The following is an 18609-nucleotide window of genomic DNA, read 5'->3' as shown; positions in this document are numbered from 1 at the left end:
ATGCTGGTGCTACATGCATGACTCTGAATATGCTAAAAGCCATTGGATTGTACACTTTAAATGGGTAAATTGTTTATTTCAGCCAAATTGTTTTTAAAAGAGTTTAAAGGCAAATCTTCTACTGAAAAGTGATACCCTAGCTGGTAGCGCTTTTCCAACTGGCTGAATGCTGGGGTAGTGAGCTCTGGTCCCTTGGTGGGAGCCTGTGTTCCCAAGAGGCAGGCCCTGGGCCTCAGTAAGTTTCCAGTGGGGAGAGATGGAAGAAGAGGGCCCGTGGGAGTGCTGGGGGGCAGCAGGAGGCACGTGGGAAGGTGGGAAGAGACCCGCAGAGAGGAGGGCGGGCCGAGGACACAGGGGCCGTCAGTTCCCGTCTGGTTCCCTGTCTGCTCACCGTGGGGTGTGGAGAAGGTCACAGAAGTGCTCTGTTTGCCTCGTGTCCTCTCGGGAAAGCAGAATCAAGTGCCCCCTGTCTTATGACTCTTCCCTCATCACGGAAGGCGGCAGGGGGGTTCTCGAGTTCTGAAGCTGAGCCCAGCTGCATCAGCTGCTCCTGGTGCCCAGAGGCAGGCCTGGTCCGCCACTGCTACTTATTAGCAGCGGGTCTTAGATGAACCTCTCAGCCCCTGGGGCTCCCTAGTCCTCAGCTGTCAAGTGAGAACAGTAAGTAATGTGACCTGCCTCCCTCAGAGGGTTGGTGGGAGGACCCAGAGTTATCAAGGATGGGAAAGAACTTCCAGGGCTCACTGTTGTGAACTGCGGGAAAATGTTCAGGTTCGAAATGACGATATTGGTCCCCTAGCTGGAGTAGCTCTCACCTGTTTATTCTCTCATTAGCATCTGACCCACCCACCATATGCAAATTGGTTGGGGCCAGGAATAAGGGCAGCTGGTGACCACAGAGCGGAGCTCATATAAAAAGCCAAGACAACCAGACTTACAAGCTTAGTCTTCTGGCTTCAGACTCCTCTGCCTTCATCACGCAATCTACAGACAACCTCCTTCCTCCAGGGTGCTGGCCTGTGGAGCCAGGCCAGGATGGTCACTCTGGGCTCACTCTCTTACACAGGGAATTGTGACTCCAAATCCAAAATCAACAGTGTAGGGATGTAAAGTGGGAAATATTCATCTCCAAGAAGATGCGTCCTGCAGATCATAACTGTTTAACTGAGATTACCTCAGGAGGACTCATGGTTTCTACAGATGGCAGCAGTTCTGCGTAGCAGGTGCCACGCAGAATAAAATCTTCACGGCCATACTCCAGAGGCCCCGACATCTTGGAAACCTGCCGTCCAGGTCATCTGGGGACACAGGAGGGGCCAGCACGGCCCAGCAGGGAGACTAAGGAACAGCTCCCCAATGCCTGCTGTCAGAGGTGTGGTGGAGAGCAGAGGGCAAACATGGTGTCATGGACAAGAGAAGGAAGCAGGAATGAGAGCTCGGGGCAGCTCTGGGACCAGGGCTTGGCTCTCGATTACTGCTCTGCGTGCCCAGATGTGGAGCTGCTGGCAGATGTCTAAAGGAGCATCTCTGGGGAGGCAGGGCTCTGCCTTCCAGGCTTTGTAGAGTGAGGTGTGCAGAGGTAGGGATTTGGGTGCTCATAGCAACCAGGATCCATGCTGATTGGTCATTACCAACGTCTATTTCGATTGGTTGGTCCCAAACCTTAGCAATTAAGTGTTTTGAATATCACTCTTAGTGTAAAGAAATTGCCCTGGTGGTTCAGACGGTAAAGCGTCTGTCTACAATGTGGGAGACCGGGGTTTGATTCCTGGGTTGGGAAGATCCATTGGAGAAGGAAATGGCAATCCACTCCAGCACTCTTGCCTGGAAAATCCCATGGACGGAGGAGCCTGATAGGCTACAGTCCATGGGGTCACAAAGAGTCGGACATGACTGAGCAACTTCACTTTCACTTTCTTAGTGTATAACCTCTGTACTAAAATCACTTTGGCTAAATGGCCAAAGTGTCAAAAACTAAGGCAGGCGGCTCCCTATTCTGATCCCTCTTTGGGTTAAATACACTTCCCCCAGTGCACTGCTTCCTAATCCATCCATTTGGACAAGTTTATTCAAATAAAGGCTTTCTGAACTTTTCCTCTTCTTCACTCCTTCAATTTGTATCTTAGAAGAGAAAATAAAACATGGTCAACTGTCTCAATAAAATTTACTGTTAGTGAAACTGAACAGGACTCTGTGGGGTTCCTGGGAGTGGAAGCCATTCTGTGTCCCCCATTTCTTATTTGTAGGAAATAGGCTTCAGCCTCCATGACCTTCTTTGAGTTCTAGAGGGCAGGTTCAAAGAGTTGCTAATAGGGATGGGAGGGGATGCAGAGACGAGAGTTGCATCAAGAAACGACAGTGCAGGCTTGGGGCAGGGGCCCGGTTCTGCCTCAAAGGATACACATGGTATCTTTGAACTCGTCTACAGAACTGAAACTTCCAGCAAGTGGGAGATGTTAACTTGATGAAGCATTCTTCATTCCAGAAAGAAGGTCACAGTTTGATAACCTCAAGAACCAGAGACGCTTATCAAGAGACCACCTGAGGTCAGATTAAAGAAACGCAGTGAAAGTCAAAGTTGCTCAGTCCTGTCTGACTCTCTGCGACCCCATGGAGTGTAGCCTGCCAGGCTCCTCTGTCCATGGAATTCTCCAGGCAAGAATACTGGAGTGGGTGGCCGTTCCCTTTTGCAGGGGATCTTCCCAACCCAGGTCTCCTGTATTGCATGTAGATTCTTTACCATCTGAGCCACCAGACCCCACACAAACCCTGATCCTTATTAGCAACCTCCTCCCACCCCAACCACTGCTATAAAACTCCTCACCAAATACCCCCCAGCCTGGGACCGGGTTTGATTTGAGATTTGAGAGCATGAGCCTGCATGTCGCCCTTTGCCTGGCAAGGCAATAAAGCTTTTCTACTTCACCTAAAACTCTGAGAATCGATTCGGCACTGGTGCACAGAGGCTGAGTTTTGGCGTCATTAGTGGTCAAATTTCAGGTGTCATAATTCCCTCCAATGGTGATTCATAATCATAGTAAAAAAAAAAAAGAGCCACTGTTTACTGAGTCCTTCCAAGATAGCTGACACACACATTACACGCATCATCTTCTCAACTCTTGCACGGCCCTGAGAAGTAGAATCGATCATGAGAGGATGGAGCCAGCCATCAGAGGCTTGTGAGGAAGGTAAAGTAATTTGCTCAGGATTCCATGGCAGCAGTTAGCATCTGGCCACCCTGCCTCTGAGGGGAGCAGTTCTGCTTCCCAGGGGATGGCACAGCCAGAAGAGCCTGCCCCACGTTCCCGTGGAGCCAGTGGCCAAAGCACAGCTGCCACCCTGGGTGGGGAGGTAAGATTTACACACTCAACAGCACGGGCACCTCCAGGCAGAATGCAGACAAGGGTCAGCATGTCCAGCCTCCTGGGCCAGATGCCACGGTGCTTGACCCGGCTCTCTCAGAGGCCAAATGATCTGAGTTTACCTATTTTTGCAATAAACATGTTTTTGCAAGCTTACTCGTCCCACCCAGCAAACAAACTTCCCCAGCTTCCTACCTGAAGAGATCACTGGGACAAAAAAGAATCTGTCTGCCAGTGCAGGAGACACAGGTTCGATCCCTGGTCTGGGAAGATCCCACACGCTGCAGAGCAACTAAGCTCGTGCGCCCCAGCCACTAAGCCTGTGCTCTAGAGCCTGGGAGCTACCACTGCTGAGCCCTCACACCACAATCACAGAGGCTCGCAGGCTCTAGACCCCATGCTCCACAACAAGAGAAGCCGCTGCAGTGAGAAGTCTGCGTGCTGCAACTCTCACTGTTGCAGAGAGCCCCTGCTCGCTGCTGCTGCTGCTGCGAAGTCGCTTCAGTCCTGTCCGACTCTCTTCGACCCCATAGACGGCAGCCCACCAGGCTGTCCCGTCCCTGGGATTCTCCAGGCAAGAATACTGGAGTGGGTTGCCATTTCCTTCTCCACCCTGCTCACTGCAACTGGAAAAAAGCCCTCGCAGCAATGAAGACCCAGCACAGCCACAAATAAAGTATTTTTAAAAAGTGTGCATGTTTATATTGTACTTTTGGAATGACTGGGGAAAAAAAAACACCATGTATAGTCCAGTCGTTAGCATTTTGGAGTTTTTACTTCTCATCTGTTTTTTATATATCTTTCTTCTCTGCTTGCTTTAAACTCTTATGATCATACCATCTATCCAATGCTGTATCTTCCTTTCTAAACCCAATCCTTATTACATATACAGTTTCTATGTTATTCTAAACTCTTCAAAATCACCATTGAAAATGGTTGTATATCTTTCTATTTAGTGGATGGACATAGTCTACTTAACCATGCCGTAACCTCCAACATAAATGTGTTAAGTTTAAATTTTCATGTCTCAGGTTTTCTTTAAGTAAAGAGGTACTGTTTGCCAAGATCTAAGTTCCATGTATCTAGGAATCATAGTTGGTTATGCAGCTTGAATTGGGATTTTTTACTTGGGGATGAATTTAAAACTGTACTGAGGTAGAATGAGAGGATACTATAGACAATGTCCCTGAATCTCAACAAAGCATTTAGCTCAATCTCTCAGGATGTCTTTGTGGACAGTGAAGAAACATGGGTCAGACCACTATAAAATGATGTAAATTCACAAGTGGTTGGACAGCTAAACCCAAAGTATTCTGGCTTAGGGTCACTGTCACCCTGGAAGGAAGTAGCTGGTGGCCATGAGACTAAGCCTTTCACCTAATCTCTTCACACATTTTAAAATCAGTGATATGGGTGAAGTCATAGAAAATTGGCTTGTGAATTATGAAGCTGTATGGGATAAGATTATGTGATAGAGCAAAGAGCCAAAAGACCTTGTCAGGCTGAAATATTTGCTGGAAGCCAAGAAGAGAGAGAAGGGAGAAAGGCAAAGTTTTGTACTTGGGCTAAAAATCAATGATATAAATGTGAATAAACAAACAAACATACATACATGTCGCTCAGTCGTGTCTGACTCTTTGCGACCCCATGGACTGTAGCCTACCAGGCTCCTCCATCCATGGGATTTTCCAGGCAAGAGTACTGGAGTGGGTTGCCATTTCCTTCTCCAGGGGATCTTCCCCACCCCGGGATCAAACCTGGGTCTCCCACATTGCAGGCAGACGCTTTACCCTCTAAGCCACCAGGGAAGCCCATGAATGTGAATAGGGAATACCAAACTTATTAGAAGTTAGTTGGCTACAACCTCAATATGAGCCAATAGAGTGACATGGCTGCCCCACAGAGTATCAGCACAAATACACTGACTACACTAAAGCCTTTGACTATGTGGATCACAGCAAACTGTGGACAATTCTTAAAGAGATGGGGATACCAGACCATCTTAGCTGCCTCCTGAGAAACATGTATGGAAGTCAAGAGCAACAGTTAGAGCTGGACATGGAATAATGGACTGGCTCAAAACTGGGAAAGGAGTACGGCAAGGCTGTATATTGTCACCCTGCTTATTTAGCTTATATGCAGAGTACATCATGCGAAATTCCAGGTTGGAGGAAGCACAAGCTGGAATCAAGATTGCTGGTAGAAATATCAATAACCTCAGATATGCAGATGACACCTCTCTAATGGCAGAAAGTGAAGAGGAGCTAAGGAGCCTCTTGGTGAAGGTGAAAGAGGAGAATGAAGAAGCTGTTTAAAACTTGACATTCAAAAAACTAAGATCATGGCATCCAGTCCCATCACTTCATGGCAAATAGATGGGGAAACAATGGAAGCAGTGACAGACTTTATTTATTTGGCTCCAAAATCACTGCAGATGGTGATGGCAGCCATGAAATTAAAAGACACTTGGTCCTTAGAAGAAAAGCTATGACCAACCTAGACACCATATGAAAAAGCAGAGACATCACTTTGTCAACAAAGGTCCATCTTTTCAAAGCTATAGTTTTTCCAGTAGTCATGTACAGATGTTAGAGTTGGACCATAAAGAAGGCTGAGCGCTGAAGAATTGATGCTTTCAAACTGTGGTGTTGGAGAAGACTCTTGAGAGTCCCTTGGACTGCAAGGAGATCCAACCAGTCCATCCTAAAGGAAATCAGTCCTGAATATTCATTTGAAGGACTGATGCTGAAGCTCCAATACTTTAGCCACCTGATGCGAAGAGCTGACTCATTGGAAAAGACCCTGATGCTGGGAAAGATTGAAGGCGGGAGAAGGGTTGGATGGCATCACTGACTCGATGGACATGAATCTGAGCCAACTCCAGGAGATGGTGAAGGACAGGGAAATGTGGCATGCTGCAGTCCATGGGGTCGCAGAGTCGGACACGACTGAGTGACTGAACAGCAACAACAAAATACCAACAACATGAACGGAGAGTCATTTATGGAGCAGAGATGTCACGTTCCCACTGACTCCACAAGGTATCTGTTCTGGAAGACTTTAGGAAAGGGTGTGACAAGTAGGTCAGTCAGTGAAAGGACAGTCGGAATATATGACCTTTGGAAACACTGTCATCTAAATAGCCAACAAGGCAGTATGCTCAGTGGATAAAGCATGACCTCTGAAGGCACCATGAGGTGGTTATTCTATTAGGCTTTGAAACTTTTAAACCCAACTCTGCCATTTACTAGCTGGGGGACCTGGCACAAGTTACTGTCTGTGCCTCAGCGTATTCATCTGATGAATGAGATACTCTTTCCTAAGGGCCCTACTATCTATTAGGGTAGAGGCATCATCATAAACATTTTAGATAAATAATCACAGTGGCATGGGGTTAACTGTTATGGACAACCAGAGGAAGGTGTGATTAACTCCCTGGAGAGCTGGGTGAAGCTTTACAGAATTGGGGCTTTTGAGTGGAGTTTGCAGGGATAATTAGGGGTGTATGTGGGAGCAGAGGGAACAGTGTGGGGGACTAGACCTGTCACCAAGTATTTTCCAGCAAATGCTGAGAAGTCAGTGATACAGCACAAGATAATTGGGTGGCAGCAAATGAAGCTACAGATAAAGTTGGTTCTCTCCCAGCTCCAAGTGTAGTGCTGATTGAGAAGCTACCCATGAATGTAAGGGTAGGCATAGCAATCTGATGCTCCCCTTGAGCCTTCTGTTTCTATACTGCTGTCTTCTCAATAGACTACCACGGTAAAGGATGAAGAAAGAAATCACATTTCAGGAGAAAATGAAAAAGGATTTGATCCAATTTTCTAATCCTCCTTCTTCACTATAAACACAGGAATATCTGCCTATAGAATAAGTGTGTCATGTTCCTGAGACATTTATAACCTTGGAGTCCCTAAGTAGAGAGACTGGAGTCAGTACTGGAGCAATTGGGATCCTTCCCACCATGACTGAAGGAACAGAAGATGCTATCTGGAAGGAGTTCCCTTCCCAGCACATCTCCTAAGCAAAAATGATGGAGGAAAACATTATTCAACACTGATCTCCCAGACTCTCCATTTCATTACATTTAATAACAATCATTAAGCATGCTACAGGGATGTAGATATAAGTCATCAACACTTCCTCCAAGGTGCTTGTGTGCTAGCTTTAAAAGATTCACAGCCACACAGAGCCTTACATCATTAAATGTTAGGGCTGGCCATTTCTGATCATGATGGAGTAACCAGTGCTGGATTTGCCCTCCTGCTGAAATCAAGTATAAAACAAATATACACAGCAGTTTTTAGGGATTCAACAATAGAGTCCCTTGGACTGCAAGGAGATCCAACCAGTCCATCCTAAAGGAAGTTAGTCCTGAATATTCATTGGAAGGACTGATGCTGAAGCTGAAACTCCAATACTTTAACCACTTGATGGGAAGAACTGACTCACTGGAAAAGACCCTGATTCTGGGAAAGATTGAAGGTGGGAGGAGAAGGGGACGACAGAGGATGAGATGGTTGGATGGCATCACCTACTCAATGGACATGAGTTTGAGTAAACTCCAGGAGTTAGTGATGGACTAACTGGAAGCCTGGCGTGCTGCAATCCATGGGGTCGCAGAGAGTTGGACACGACTGAGTGACTGAACTGAATAGGCTATACAGGATCCCTGAAAAAAGGGAAAGAAACACATCAGGTGAGCTTCGTGTTCACCTGGCACTCTGCCTGAGTAGATTTCCAACCACCACACAGGAAGGGGGAATAAAGCAGAGTACAGTTGTCCTACCGAGTTGAGGAATTAGAGGCTGGGGTCTGCAGCTACAGAAGCACTGGAGCCCGTGGGGCAGGATACTGGAGAGGAAGGAGCTTCATAGGGGACATGCTCAGGAGTTTGTAGAGGGGGGAGATCCCCCACAGATCTCTGGCCGAAGGCTGGTCTGCCCATACACAGGGTGAGATCTAGCGAAGAGTAGTTACTTTGGAACTTAGAGCAGAACGCGGATAGTAGAAGTTGCAGAAACCCTGGAAACGTAGGCGTTTCAATCTAGCCAGAGGGAGGAAACTCCTTATTCACATTCCAGACATTCAAGTGAGACAACAGCAAGGTCATACCACAGGAGTAAGGATCACATTCTGGAGTCAGGTCCACGCTAGGCCTGCCCTGTCGAAGCATGAACCCAAGCCTCAGTGGGATCAAGGATCCCATAATTCACTACGGGTGAATTAACTCCCCGTCAGAACAAAATTCAACACTTATTAAAGGAAAACAGTATAATTCAAGCTCCTTTCAGGGTAGCAACTGTAATATCCACAACCAACCAAAAATTACTAGAAATGCGGAGGAGCAGGAAAAGTGACCCAAATTCAAGGAAAACAATAGGAAACAGATGCTGAGATGTCCCAGATGTTCAAATTAGTAAAGACTTTAAAGCAGGTATTATATGTTCAAGAACGTAAAGAAAAATATGATCTCAGTGAGTGAAAAGATGGGGAAATCCCAGTATATAAGTGGAAACTATGAAAAAGAAGCAAATAGAAATTGTAGGAAAGTACAGCATCCAAAATGAAAACTTCATCCAATGAGCTTAACAGCAAATTAAAGATGGCAGAAGAAAAGGTCAAGGAAGTTGAAGACAGAACCATAGATATTATCCATTCTGAAAAAGAGGAAAAAGATTGGAGGACAAACTTTTGCGACATACCAAGCTGAGTAACACACGTATAATCAGAGCCTGGAAGGAGAAGAGAAAATGGGGACAGGAAAAAAATGATTGCTGAAAATATCCCAAATATGGTGGGGGAAAGTACAGGTATCTGAGAAGTTCAATGAATTATCTAAATGGGATAAGTACAAAGAAAACCATACCTGGGCACACCACAATCAAGCTTCTGGAAGTTAAAGATCAAGAAAGAATCTTGAAAGCAGTTAAGAGAGAAAAATACATTACATATGGAGGAACAATGATCCATATGAAGACCTTCTCTTGAGAAACATTAGGGATAGGAAATAAAGCATGGACATTTTTAAGTGCTGAAAGAGAAAAATATAGATTCAGAGCTTTCTGTCCTGGGAAAACAAACTTTTTAAATGAGAGAGAAATAAAGACACTTTCTAGATAAAAGAATTTGTCCCCAGAAAGCCTGAACTACATAAAATACTAGCCACTCTCTAGCATTCCTAGCAAGAAGGCTGACTTCCTGCTTCTTGAATTCTCCTAGAGCTTTGGAGCTCACCGTAGGAGATGGCAGCTCTAATTGTGAGTAGGTGAGTGAGTAGGCGGGTGTTGACAGGAAGGAGGGAGGTGGTGATCTCTCTGCGCTATTTAATCAACCATTCACCCCCCAGTGGAGAACCAGACCCAGGTGTATGGGAAGGACGAACTCTGACATTCAGAGAAAGGCAGAAAAGGATGACAGATACGCACTGGTACAGTTAGGCCAGCTGTCAGTAAGGAAATACCTGCAGACTGGCTGGGAAGTAGCCACTGCTCCGAGCTCCGTTCCCTCGCTCATCACCTTGGCCTCATTCCCAGATACTCCCAGATGTCCCTACGATGGAGCAATGAAGGATCAACTTCTGGCAAGCAGGGCACCTCCAGGACTCTGCCAGCTTCCTTTCGAATTGGTTGATGCTTGGGCCATGCCAGTTATTAAAGGTTTACGATGTCACCACTGGAGCTAAGTGGGGTTGCTTCCCTGTGTGTAGGACTCTGGCAGTGGGTAGAGAAGGACCAGAGGAGGCCTAGGGACAGAATGAAGACTCTGCTCCTGGGGCCAGGGGCGGGGGCGGGGGGTGTGCAGTAGGAACCAGGGAAGCTCTGAAAGCCACCAAAATGAACTTTCCCAGGTCAGCCTGAGGTTTCAGGGACACTTGACTCTAGAACAACCTCTGTTCTAATCCCCTAGGTCATAGTTTTCCATTTTAAAATGTGATATTTCATAGCCTTTTAAATAAACCTTTTCACCTCCACTGATTGAGAATAATGTTCTTAGCAGCTTAAGAACTTCTAGCTGGGCCCCCAGCAAGTTGTCCTTCAATGAGTCCACTTTCTCATGAAACCTTGGACCTCAGGAGTGGCTGGCCCCTCCCAGTGCCTGCACTGTGGACCCCGGTCCTTTTCTGGGATGCCAGGCAAGCCCCTCCTCCCTTCCTGCACCTACATATCTGCATCTTCAAGGTGGAGGCCATGCAAAATAAAGGCACACAGAAGAACAAATGGACAGTCTCTTGATCAGCGACAAAGACTCTATTTCAGCCACAGAAATGGACATTTCTCCTCCTAGGTTCAGGTTCAAAGGAATCTGTGTGTCTGCCTAGGCAGGCAGAGGAGGGTTATCTTGGCCTAGACAGACAAGAAGCCATCAAAGGCAGGCAGAGTGGCCCAGAGGAGGAGGAGGTGTGGTAGATCAACACAATCTCACCAGCAAAAACACAGCTAATCAAAGTTCTATGCACAGCCTTTGGAAGCTGCCTGATACATTTTCCATCATGTACCTCTTCGCCTCCTTTGGGACCTTGAACCACAAGTCTTAACAAACTGCAGTAATTTGCTGAGCCCTCAATCAGTCTCGCTGAACTGTGAAAGCAATGTCTTGTCTTTAAATAACATCTAGTGAGGTAGTTTACACCAGGATAAAAAGCATGTTTTCTAAAATCATTTCTTGTATCACCTTGTTGTTTTTTTGCAAGTCTGTCTGACTCTTTGCGACCCTATGGACTGTAGCCAGACAGGCTCCTCTGTCCATGGGATTTTCCAGGAAAGAATACTGGAGTGTCATACCACTTCCTTCTCTAGGGGATCTTCCTGACCCAAGGATCAAACCCATGTCTCCTGCTTGGCAGGCAGATTCTTTACCACTGAGCCACCTGGGAAGCCCCAGAATCACCTAACTCTTGTTAAAGTCAAACCTAAACAGAACCAGCACTCCTGATGGACTGTTTTTGTGCAGTTTTCCACCAAGCTCAAGGGATGGTGGACCAGGCGGTTTCCAAGTGATGTGACTAAAGCCTTAAAAGTCATCCTGCCTAAAACCATCTTCATAATTCCCCATCACAGTGCCTGTTATCGCCACCATTAAGTACCCCTTTTGGTTAAGGTACCTACTTCAAACACACCTATGTTACCTGCGAGGAGTTCTTAGCCTTCTTCATTGAGCTCAAGTTTGAGAACCTCAACTGCACACATCAGCAGATACACCAGGAGTGTCCACTTTCTGGGGACTTCTTTGGTGGTCCAGTGGTTACAAATCCACCTTGCAATGGAGGAGACATGGGTTCGATCCCTGGTTGGGGAAATAAGATCGCACGTGCCTTGGAGCAACTAAGCTCTCACTTCACAACTACTGAGCTCATAGCTCAACTAGAGAGTCGGTGCAGCACAACAAAAGACCCCACGTGATGCAGTGACGATTCCGCGCCCCAACCGAGACTCGACATAACCAAATAAATAGCAAGTATTCAAGAAAAAACTAAAAGGAACACTCACAAAATAAAAGTAGCTTGCTCACAGACAAGCTACTCCACATCTTCAGATCAGTGATGCTTAACAGTTCACCCGCGTGAGAATCACCTGGAGGCATGTTGAACCGCAGCTTGCTGGGCCCCCACGCTGAGTTTCTGATCCCGTAGGTCTGAGATGGGAACCGAGAACCTGCATCTCTAACAAGTGCCCAGGTAAGGCTGATGCTGCTGGTCCGGAGCCACGCTTTGAGGATGATGGTACTAGTTGATTTCTAAGGAAATCTTCATGAGATGCAGAGGCAGAGTGTGAGAACATTCCGATCATGAATTATAAGGTAAGAAGATGGACAGTTCTGAAGTATTGGGTTGGCCAGAAAGCCCAGGTTTTTCCATAACATCCTATGGAACTGTCTGGATCTTAAGAACCTTCTGGCCAACCCAATAGGAAGGGGTAAGGACCCAAAGGCAGGCCAGCCTGGCAGAAAACTTGGACTTGCTTGAATGATCCACCAAGACACATGCTATGGGCCTCTTCCTCTTGCTTTCTTTCCTTTGCAGTTTTCTCTGCTTACCGCTTCCAGGAAAGGCAGGTCCGCTGGCAGCCCCCAGCAAGGACAAAAGATGGTTCCCTCTCCCAGGCCCCTGCCTGGAGGGACATGTTCACACAGCTACTCAGGCTGTCAGTGCCCTGTTCAGCCTTCAGCACCCTCTCCTGGGGGCTCCTGACATTTCTCAGAATTTACACAGAACTTAGTGAAGTCTTAAACTACGTTTTTTCCCTCTTTTGAGCTCATCTACTCCCTAATAGGATAAATTCAAAGGGAAACATGCTCTTCCAGCTGCCTCCTCTTGACACACACAAGGAACTAATTAGCAGGCCTGCCGAGGAGGCGGGCAGAAAAGGGTTCATGACAAGAACACAGGCCGGCAGCCGCCCTCAGGAGGTGGGGCCTCCTGGCTTGCCCTTCGGCCATCACGTCAGGCTGTTCAGTGGCTCAGTCATGTCTGACTCTTTGCCACCCCGTGGACTGCAGCATGCCAGGCCCCCCTGTCCGTGGGTCCATATGTCGGTGGAGGGGAAACTGACGTAGGGTGTCTGCCTGGTGTTACCACGGCATCTACTGGGCAAGCGGTTGTTAGTGATTTAGCCTTTCGCGCATCAGGAAAGCCTTTGACATCCCTGCTTTCACTGATGCTAACAAGGATCCTATGAAATAAGCAGAAGGGGAATGATGGCCCCATTTGATAGATCAGACAGTTGAGAAGGAGCTCAGAAAAAAACAGTGGACATGGTACTCTAGGCTCAGCCAATCCTTGTGTGGTCTTAAACAGATCTCTTTCCTAGACCTCAGTATTTCCATCTGTCAGATGGAAGAAATGGACCAGGTGATTGGGAGGTCTCCTTATAGATCTCTTATTCTGGGAATGACCTACACAAGGTAAAGGAATTGAGGTCACATGGTGAATGACACAGAGAAACCAGGGGTCCCCCATGCCGTGTCTGATGAGTGAGAGCCGCCACAGTACCCCTATTGCTACCCACTGCCACATTCTACTGTCGGTGTGGATCAACCAGGGCCTCTAGTTGCCCTCTGCCTTGCAAAATCAAAGACCCTTGAGGTGGTGTGGGAGGGGGTCACGTGCCCATAATGTTTGCTGACTGTAACTTGATGCTCCAAAGGGGTCAGATACCCATTAGAGAAGAGAAGGCCTTTTCCTCCATGAGACAAACACAATGGACACCTTCCCTGGGCCAGGCCCTGTGCTAGACGAGGGGGGATGTGTACGGGAAGGAGACTTGCTGTCCACTCAGGACAGAGTTACAATAAGGACAAGGAGGACCAGCTGCTGCATCCATGTCCAGCTCCTCCCCCCACTTCCTACCCCGCCGTCAGATCACAAAGCCTGTCCCTGACCCTGGGCTGTAACCCACACAAAGGCACTGGCTGCAGCCCAAATGTGCATGAGCTTCTTCGGGGCAAGCGTAGGATCCTTGAAGCTTTCAGAGGGGTCAAGTTTAGAGCCGCTCACATGAAGGCAATCGTCCTCTAAACACACTGGGGAGACCAGGTGCCTACTTCTGACTTCCGTTGGCTGGAAGAATGCCATGCTCTCTCTCTGAGAGTCAAACTGTCTAAGCACATGGAATCAATGACCCCAAAGCTTGCCATCTGCAACATGCTGGCCCATGACAATTCTTCTGTTTGTTCACGACAGTCAACACAATCACCTGGGCCATGTCTCGGGTACAGGATTAGACTCCCTGGAGGAAACTGATATGAACGTGATACAGCCGTCAAGAACCACGGAGCTCTTAGCCTAAGAACACAGAAGACAGTGGCAGAAATACCATAAAGCAGTCAATGGTGGGTGCTAGAAGATCCAGGTTATGGGGGGCGGGGAATTCAAAGGAAGCAAAGACCCAGACAGCCTCCATGGAGGAAATGGCGCATGGGAAGACCATTCATCAAGATGCTAGAAGGCCAAATTCTTGTGTCCCTTCTGCTGCAGTCAGCCAAGTAATCTTGAGAAAGCCAGTTCTCTCCATCTTAAAATGGACCATTTGCCCAAAGTGCCTCACGGCATTATGAGAATTAAATGAGAACTGATTTAAATGCAATCAGATAAAGGCACTGAATATAAAGCTTTCGTCATCACTTGGGGAAGAGCAGGGAGGAAGCTAAAAGCAGAGAGCATACGAGGAGGAGGCCGACGGGGGTGGGGACGCCCGCCAAACCCAGGGCTGATGTCAGCTCCTACTGGGCCTGTCACTGGCTCCATGATTTTTTTTTTCTTTTAAACCTCCCACAGTTAATTTTATTGAAGAGAGCCCACAGAAGAGCAAGTCAGAGCATCTAAATTCCTCTGCATCAGGAAAATGAAAGTCCCGACCAGAGAGACGGTGGCTTCCCACCCCTGAGGGACAGGCGCACGGCCAGCGTTGGTGGTCAATGAACCTGAGGCTCCTCCATGGCTCCCAGTGTAGCTCCCAGGCCCCGTGTACTCAGCCAGCACTCTGAGCAGGATGGGGTGGGGGGGGGTGTTCCTTACTACTTTCTAAGGGGCTTTGCTTTTATGTTCCATTTTGATTCATAACCTCGATCTAGGGGGGCAGGCAGAGCACATACGATCACCCTTATCAAAGATGGGGAAATAGAGGCTCCCGGGGGTGACTGTGTCCCAGGCAGCATCCCCAGAAGGGAGCCCGGGTCTCCGTCTCCATCACAGCATCACCTCCTCACACCTCCTTAGGAATCACTGCCACAGACACTGCTTGCCCCAACAACCCCCTGCCCTCATTTTCCTGAAAGCCCCCACCATGTGCTGTTCTGCGCCTGTTCCCATAATAGCACTTCACTTGCATCGAAGAAAAGCTCCTTTTATTATTTCCAAACGTCCTGGTTTATTCCAATTCAGAAAGTGGTTTTGTGCATCCCAGAAATAACAGTATCACGGATTCTCTGGTCCTTTTTACCAAATAAGGGCAGATTTGGGTTAAAACCTTCAGTTCAATTGTTTGGAATCACTGCTCCTTTGAAGAAAAGAGAACCAGCACAGGGAATTAGGAAGACAGAAGGGCATGGGATTTTTTTTTTTTTTTTTTTTACCGTGGACATTCCTTCCTACAGACTCGGCTGTCAGGTTTGACAGATGGCCTGGCTGCAGGAGTGGGGACAGAGGGCAAGCTCGTGGTTCAGGCGGCACCAGGCAACGAGAGCCAGCTGGGCTGATGCAAGGTCTGAAATCTGAGCTGGATCCCAGGATCCAGCCAGGGAGGGTGGGACAGGGAGCCCTGCCCCCCAGCCCCCTCCCCCCGCCACCCCACTGCCGCTGTGCCAGGCAGGTCAGCACCTTTTCTCAGTGTCTGTGACCTGGCTGGAGGCAGATAGGGTGGCAAGGGAGAGCAGAGGAACGGGGCCTCAGAGAGAAGGCCGGAACACGTTCAAGGTCAGAGATGCCCTTCCCACTCATTGCCCACCCCAGCCCTGTGGCTGGTAACAGGTTATGATGCACCCATCTCCTGAGGAATGCACTTATTCTCTTGGGTTGGCCAGAAACTTCATTTGGGTGTTTCTGCAAATTGGGACGAACTTTTTGGCTAATCCAGTAGTAAAAATTCATGATCCACAAGTTTTGGCAGGAGGCCGGAAGTCACAGCCACCCCACAGCTCTGTTGAGGGGTGCCTGCCTGAGATGCTCAGAGGCTCCCCTAAAGTCAGAGGAACTGGGGTAAGGAGAACAGAACTTCAGAGAACTCCTAGCTTCTGAAGGGCCCAGTGGATTAGGTAAGAAGAAGTCAGGGGCCTTGAGAACGAGTGTCAGTGTGGCTGGGGCAGCTCTGATCTCTGCAGCTGCTGGTGTGTTTAGCTGACCACCATGTGGGGTCTCAGCACCAACCGGACCCTGTGGCTTCAACATCACACTGCGGGCCCAAGGCATCACGGGACCTGGGAGAGCTGAGCCCCTAGCTGGATAAGGTATGCCGAGAATGAGTTTATCAGATTCACCGTTTGTGCCACTGTCCACAGAGAGAATGGAACACAGAGTGGGGCAACTTTGATGGAAGGAGGAGGCAAGATGAGCCAGAGAGTAAGACTCAAATCCTGGGAGGCCTCCGGGGAGTCCTGAGTAGAGGGTAGGGAGGGGAGGAGGTTAGGCGGATGGCAGGGATAAAACGGTGCCAGAGGCAAATTCACCAGCAGCACATTTTTTTTTTTGGCTGTGCTACACAGCTTACAGGATCCTAGTTCAGCCAGGGATTGAACCCAGGCTGCGGCAGTAAAAGCTTGGAATCCTAACCACTAGACCACTGGGGGAGCTCCCCAGCTGCACAATTATAAAGCCACAGAGTTTAGAACTGGATCATCTAATCCAACCGCCTCCTGTAGAGCCATGAATCATTGGTCATGGCCACGTGGCAGAGGCAAGACTAAGAACCGGACCTCCCCTCTTTCTCGCACCCTCCAGCTTCCCCCTAAGTACTGAGCCCAGTCCTCTGATTCCACTGGGCTAGGAATACCCTCTCGAACACCGAGCGTTCTTGAGGATTCCAAGGACCGCCTGTCTCAGTCATTCCAGCCAGACATACCTTGTGTGAATAGTGCTGATCAACGATCCTTGCCAACCCAAAATCCCCAATCTTGAGCACGAGGTCCTCGGTGCTGATGAAGATGTTGGCGGGCTTCAGGTCCCGGTGCAGCACGTTGGCAGAGTGGATGTACTTGAGCCCCCGGAGCAGCTGGTACATGAACAGCTTGGCGTGCTCCTCGGTCAGCGTGCCCTGCTCCAGCAGGCGTGCCAGGTCGGTCTCCATGTACTCCTGGACGATGTAGGCCACGCTGAACTTGAAGAGCTCGCCCTGCAGGTCGGTGCCCTGGGGCCCCAGCACCTCGTACACCTTCACGATGTTGTCGTGGTCCAGGCGCTGGATAATCTTGATCTCCCGGAGCGCGTGCTTCCTGCTGCGGGCGTCACTCAGGGTGATCTTCTTCACCGCCACCTTCCGGCGGGCCCTGCTGTCCACGGCCGACAGCACCAGCCCGTTGACGCCGAAACCCAGGGGCTGGAAGTCAATGAAGCGCCCGCCCAGGTCATAGCCATAGACGCTGGCGAGGCAGCCGCCCTTCTCGGCCATGGTTGGCTCAGTGGTCAGGCGCTGCCCGTGGGACAGAGGGGCAGTCAGGAAAGACCAAGTCCCAGCTCCTGGCTTCCCCAGCCCTCCTCATTCTGTCAAGTCCCAAGGCTGAAGGATGCCTTTTCTCCTGGTGATGTCACTGCCACCGGCTCTCTGGAGACAAGAGTGGCATCTGTCCATACCCACTGAGCTGCAGAAGTTGGAGGCTCAGGCTGTCCCCTTAGCCTTGCCCTGGGAAGGCTGTCCACCAACTCCTATGTGCCCTGAGCCTCCCTGGAAGCTTAGAATGGCTCATGATTCTTTCAAATACAGTATTTTGGAAAGAAAACCCAGTCCCATTATCTATGTGAATGGAAAGTTTTCTCTCATGATGGACCACAAAGTACAGATGCAGAAACTCTCCCGTTTAAATCCTTTGTTATAAGAGGTTCCTTCTGGCTCAAATGTGCAGCCGTTGCTGAGCTATGTTCCTTTCCTTTTGAAGGTCCAAAGTCTAGTGGTATCACAGCCTCTGGCAGCCTGGGAGCCTCTGGCAGCTGCCCTCCCAGTCCCAAGCAGTATGAAGGGGTCCCAACAGTGGATTGAGAGGCTTGTAGGGACTTCTCTGTACCTCTGCCAGCGTTCCTTTCTACCAGCTCCTCTCAGATTCTGAAACCCAAACCAGTCTGTTGAATGTTGGTGAAGAAAGCTGGAGAAATTCAAGCACCTTTCATGAACTCTACACCAAACTGCACCTGAAGTCCCAGACCTGGGTCTCACCTGCCTGGCCTGGATCCTCCGGAGACTTCAGAGGCAGGCAGTGTCCTCTGTCACCCCCTCATCCACATCACCGTGAAGGAGATTGTGTTCTGCTGGACCCAGAGAGGCTGGCAGGAATGCAGCATCTTTCAGACCGAGTCTCCTTCCCTGTCAAAGAGACAATGTTGGGTAAATTTCCACACTTCGGCTTCCAACACCTTCCCACTTGGGTGCCTTTTGTTAACCAGCCCAAGTGTTATTTGATCTGTCCAGCCAGCTGAAACATTGCTTGCTCAGGGGATTCCAGGCTTTGCACTGCCCAAGCCACCCAGCCTGCTGTGTGCAACGCTCCCCTGGAAGAGAGAGAAGATGGATTGATTTGATAAGATCATCAGCTAGTGTGCCTTTAA

At 48.8% G+C, this 18609-nt stretch overlaps 1 protein-coding gene across 6 annotated transcripts in view; it reads right to left on the bottom strand.

Moving 5' to 3' along the window:
• MAPK4 (mitogen-activated protein kinase 4) overlaps positions 1-18609 on the bottom strand; it is a 173117-nt gene that overhangs the window by 44612 nt on the left and 109896 nt on the right. For 4 of the 6 annotated variants that reach the window (XM_086373513.1, XM_086373511.1, XM_086373510.1 and 1 more), the window contains one exon: positions 16916-18367. In XM_086373513.1, the coding sequence (XP_086229639.1) occupies positions 16916-17461 (546 nt within the window). In that variant the 5' untranslated portion in view covers positions 17462-18367. The remainder of the gene's footprint in view (positions 1-16915; positions 18368-18609) is intronic. The other 2 variants (XM_086373514.1, XM_086373515.1) reach the window with 2 other exon arrangements.

Source organism: Bos grunniens, chromosome 24, assembly GCF_055505025.1.
Source record: "Bos grunniens cultivar Pamir isolate PY7600 chromosome 24, Bosgru_T2T1.0, whole genome shotgun sequence".
Taxonomy (NCBI): domain Eukaryota; kingdom Metazoa; phylum Chordata; class Mammalia; order Artiodactyla; family Bovidae; genus Bos; species Bos grunniens.
This window is presented reverse-complemented; position numbering and strand designations above follow the sequence as displayed.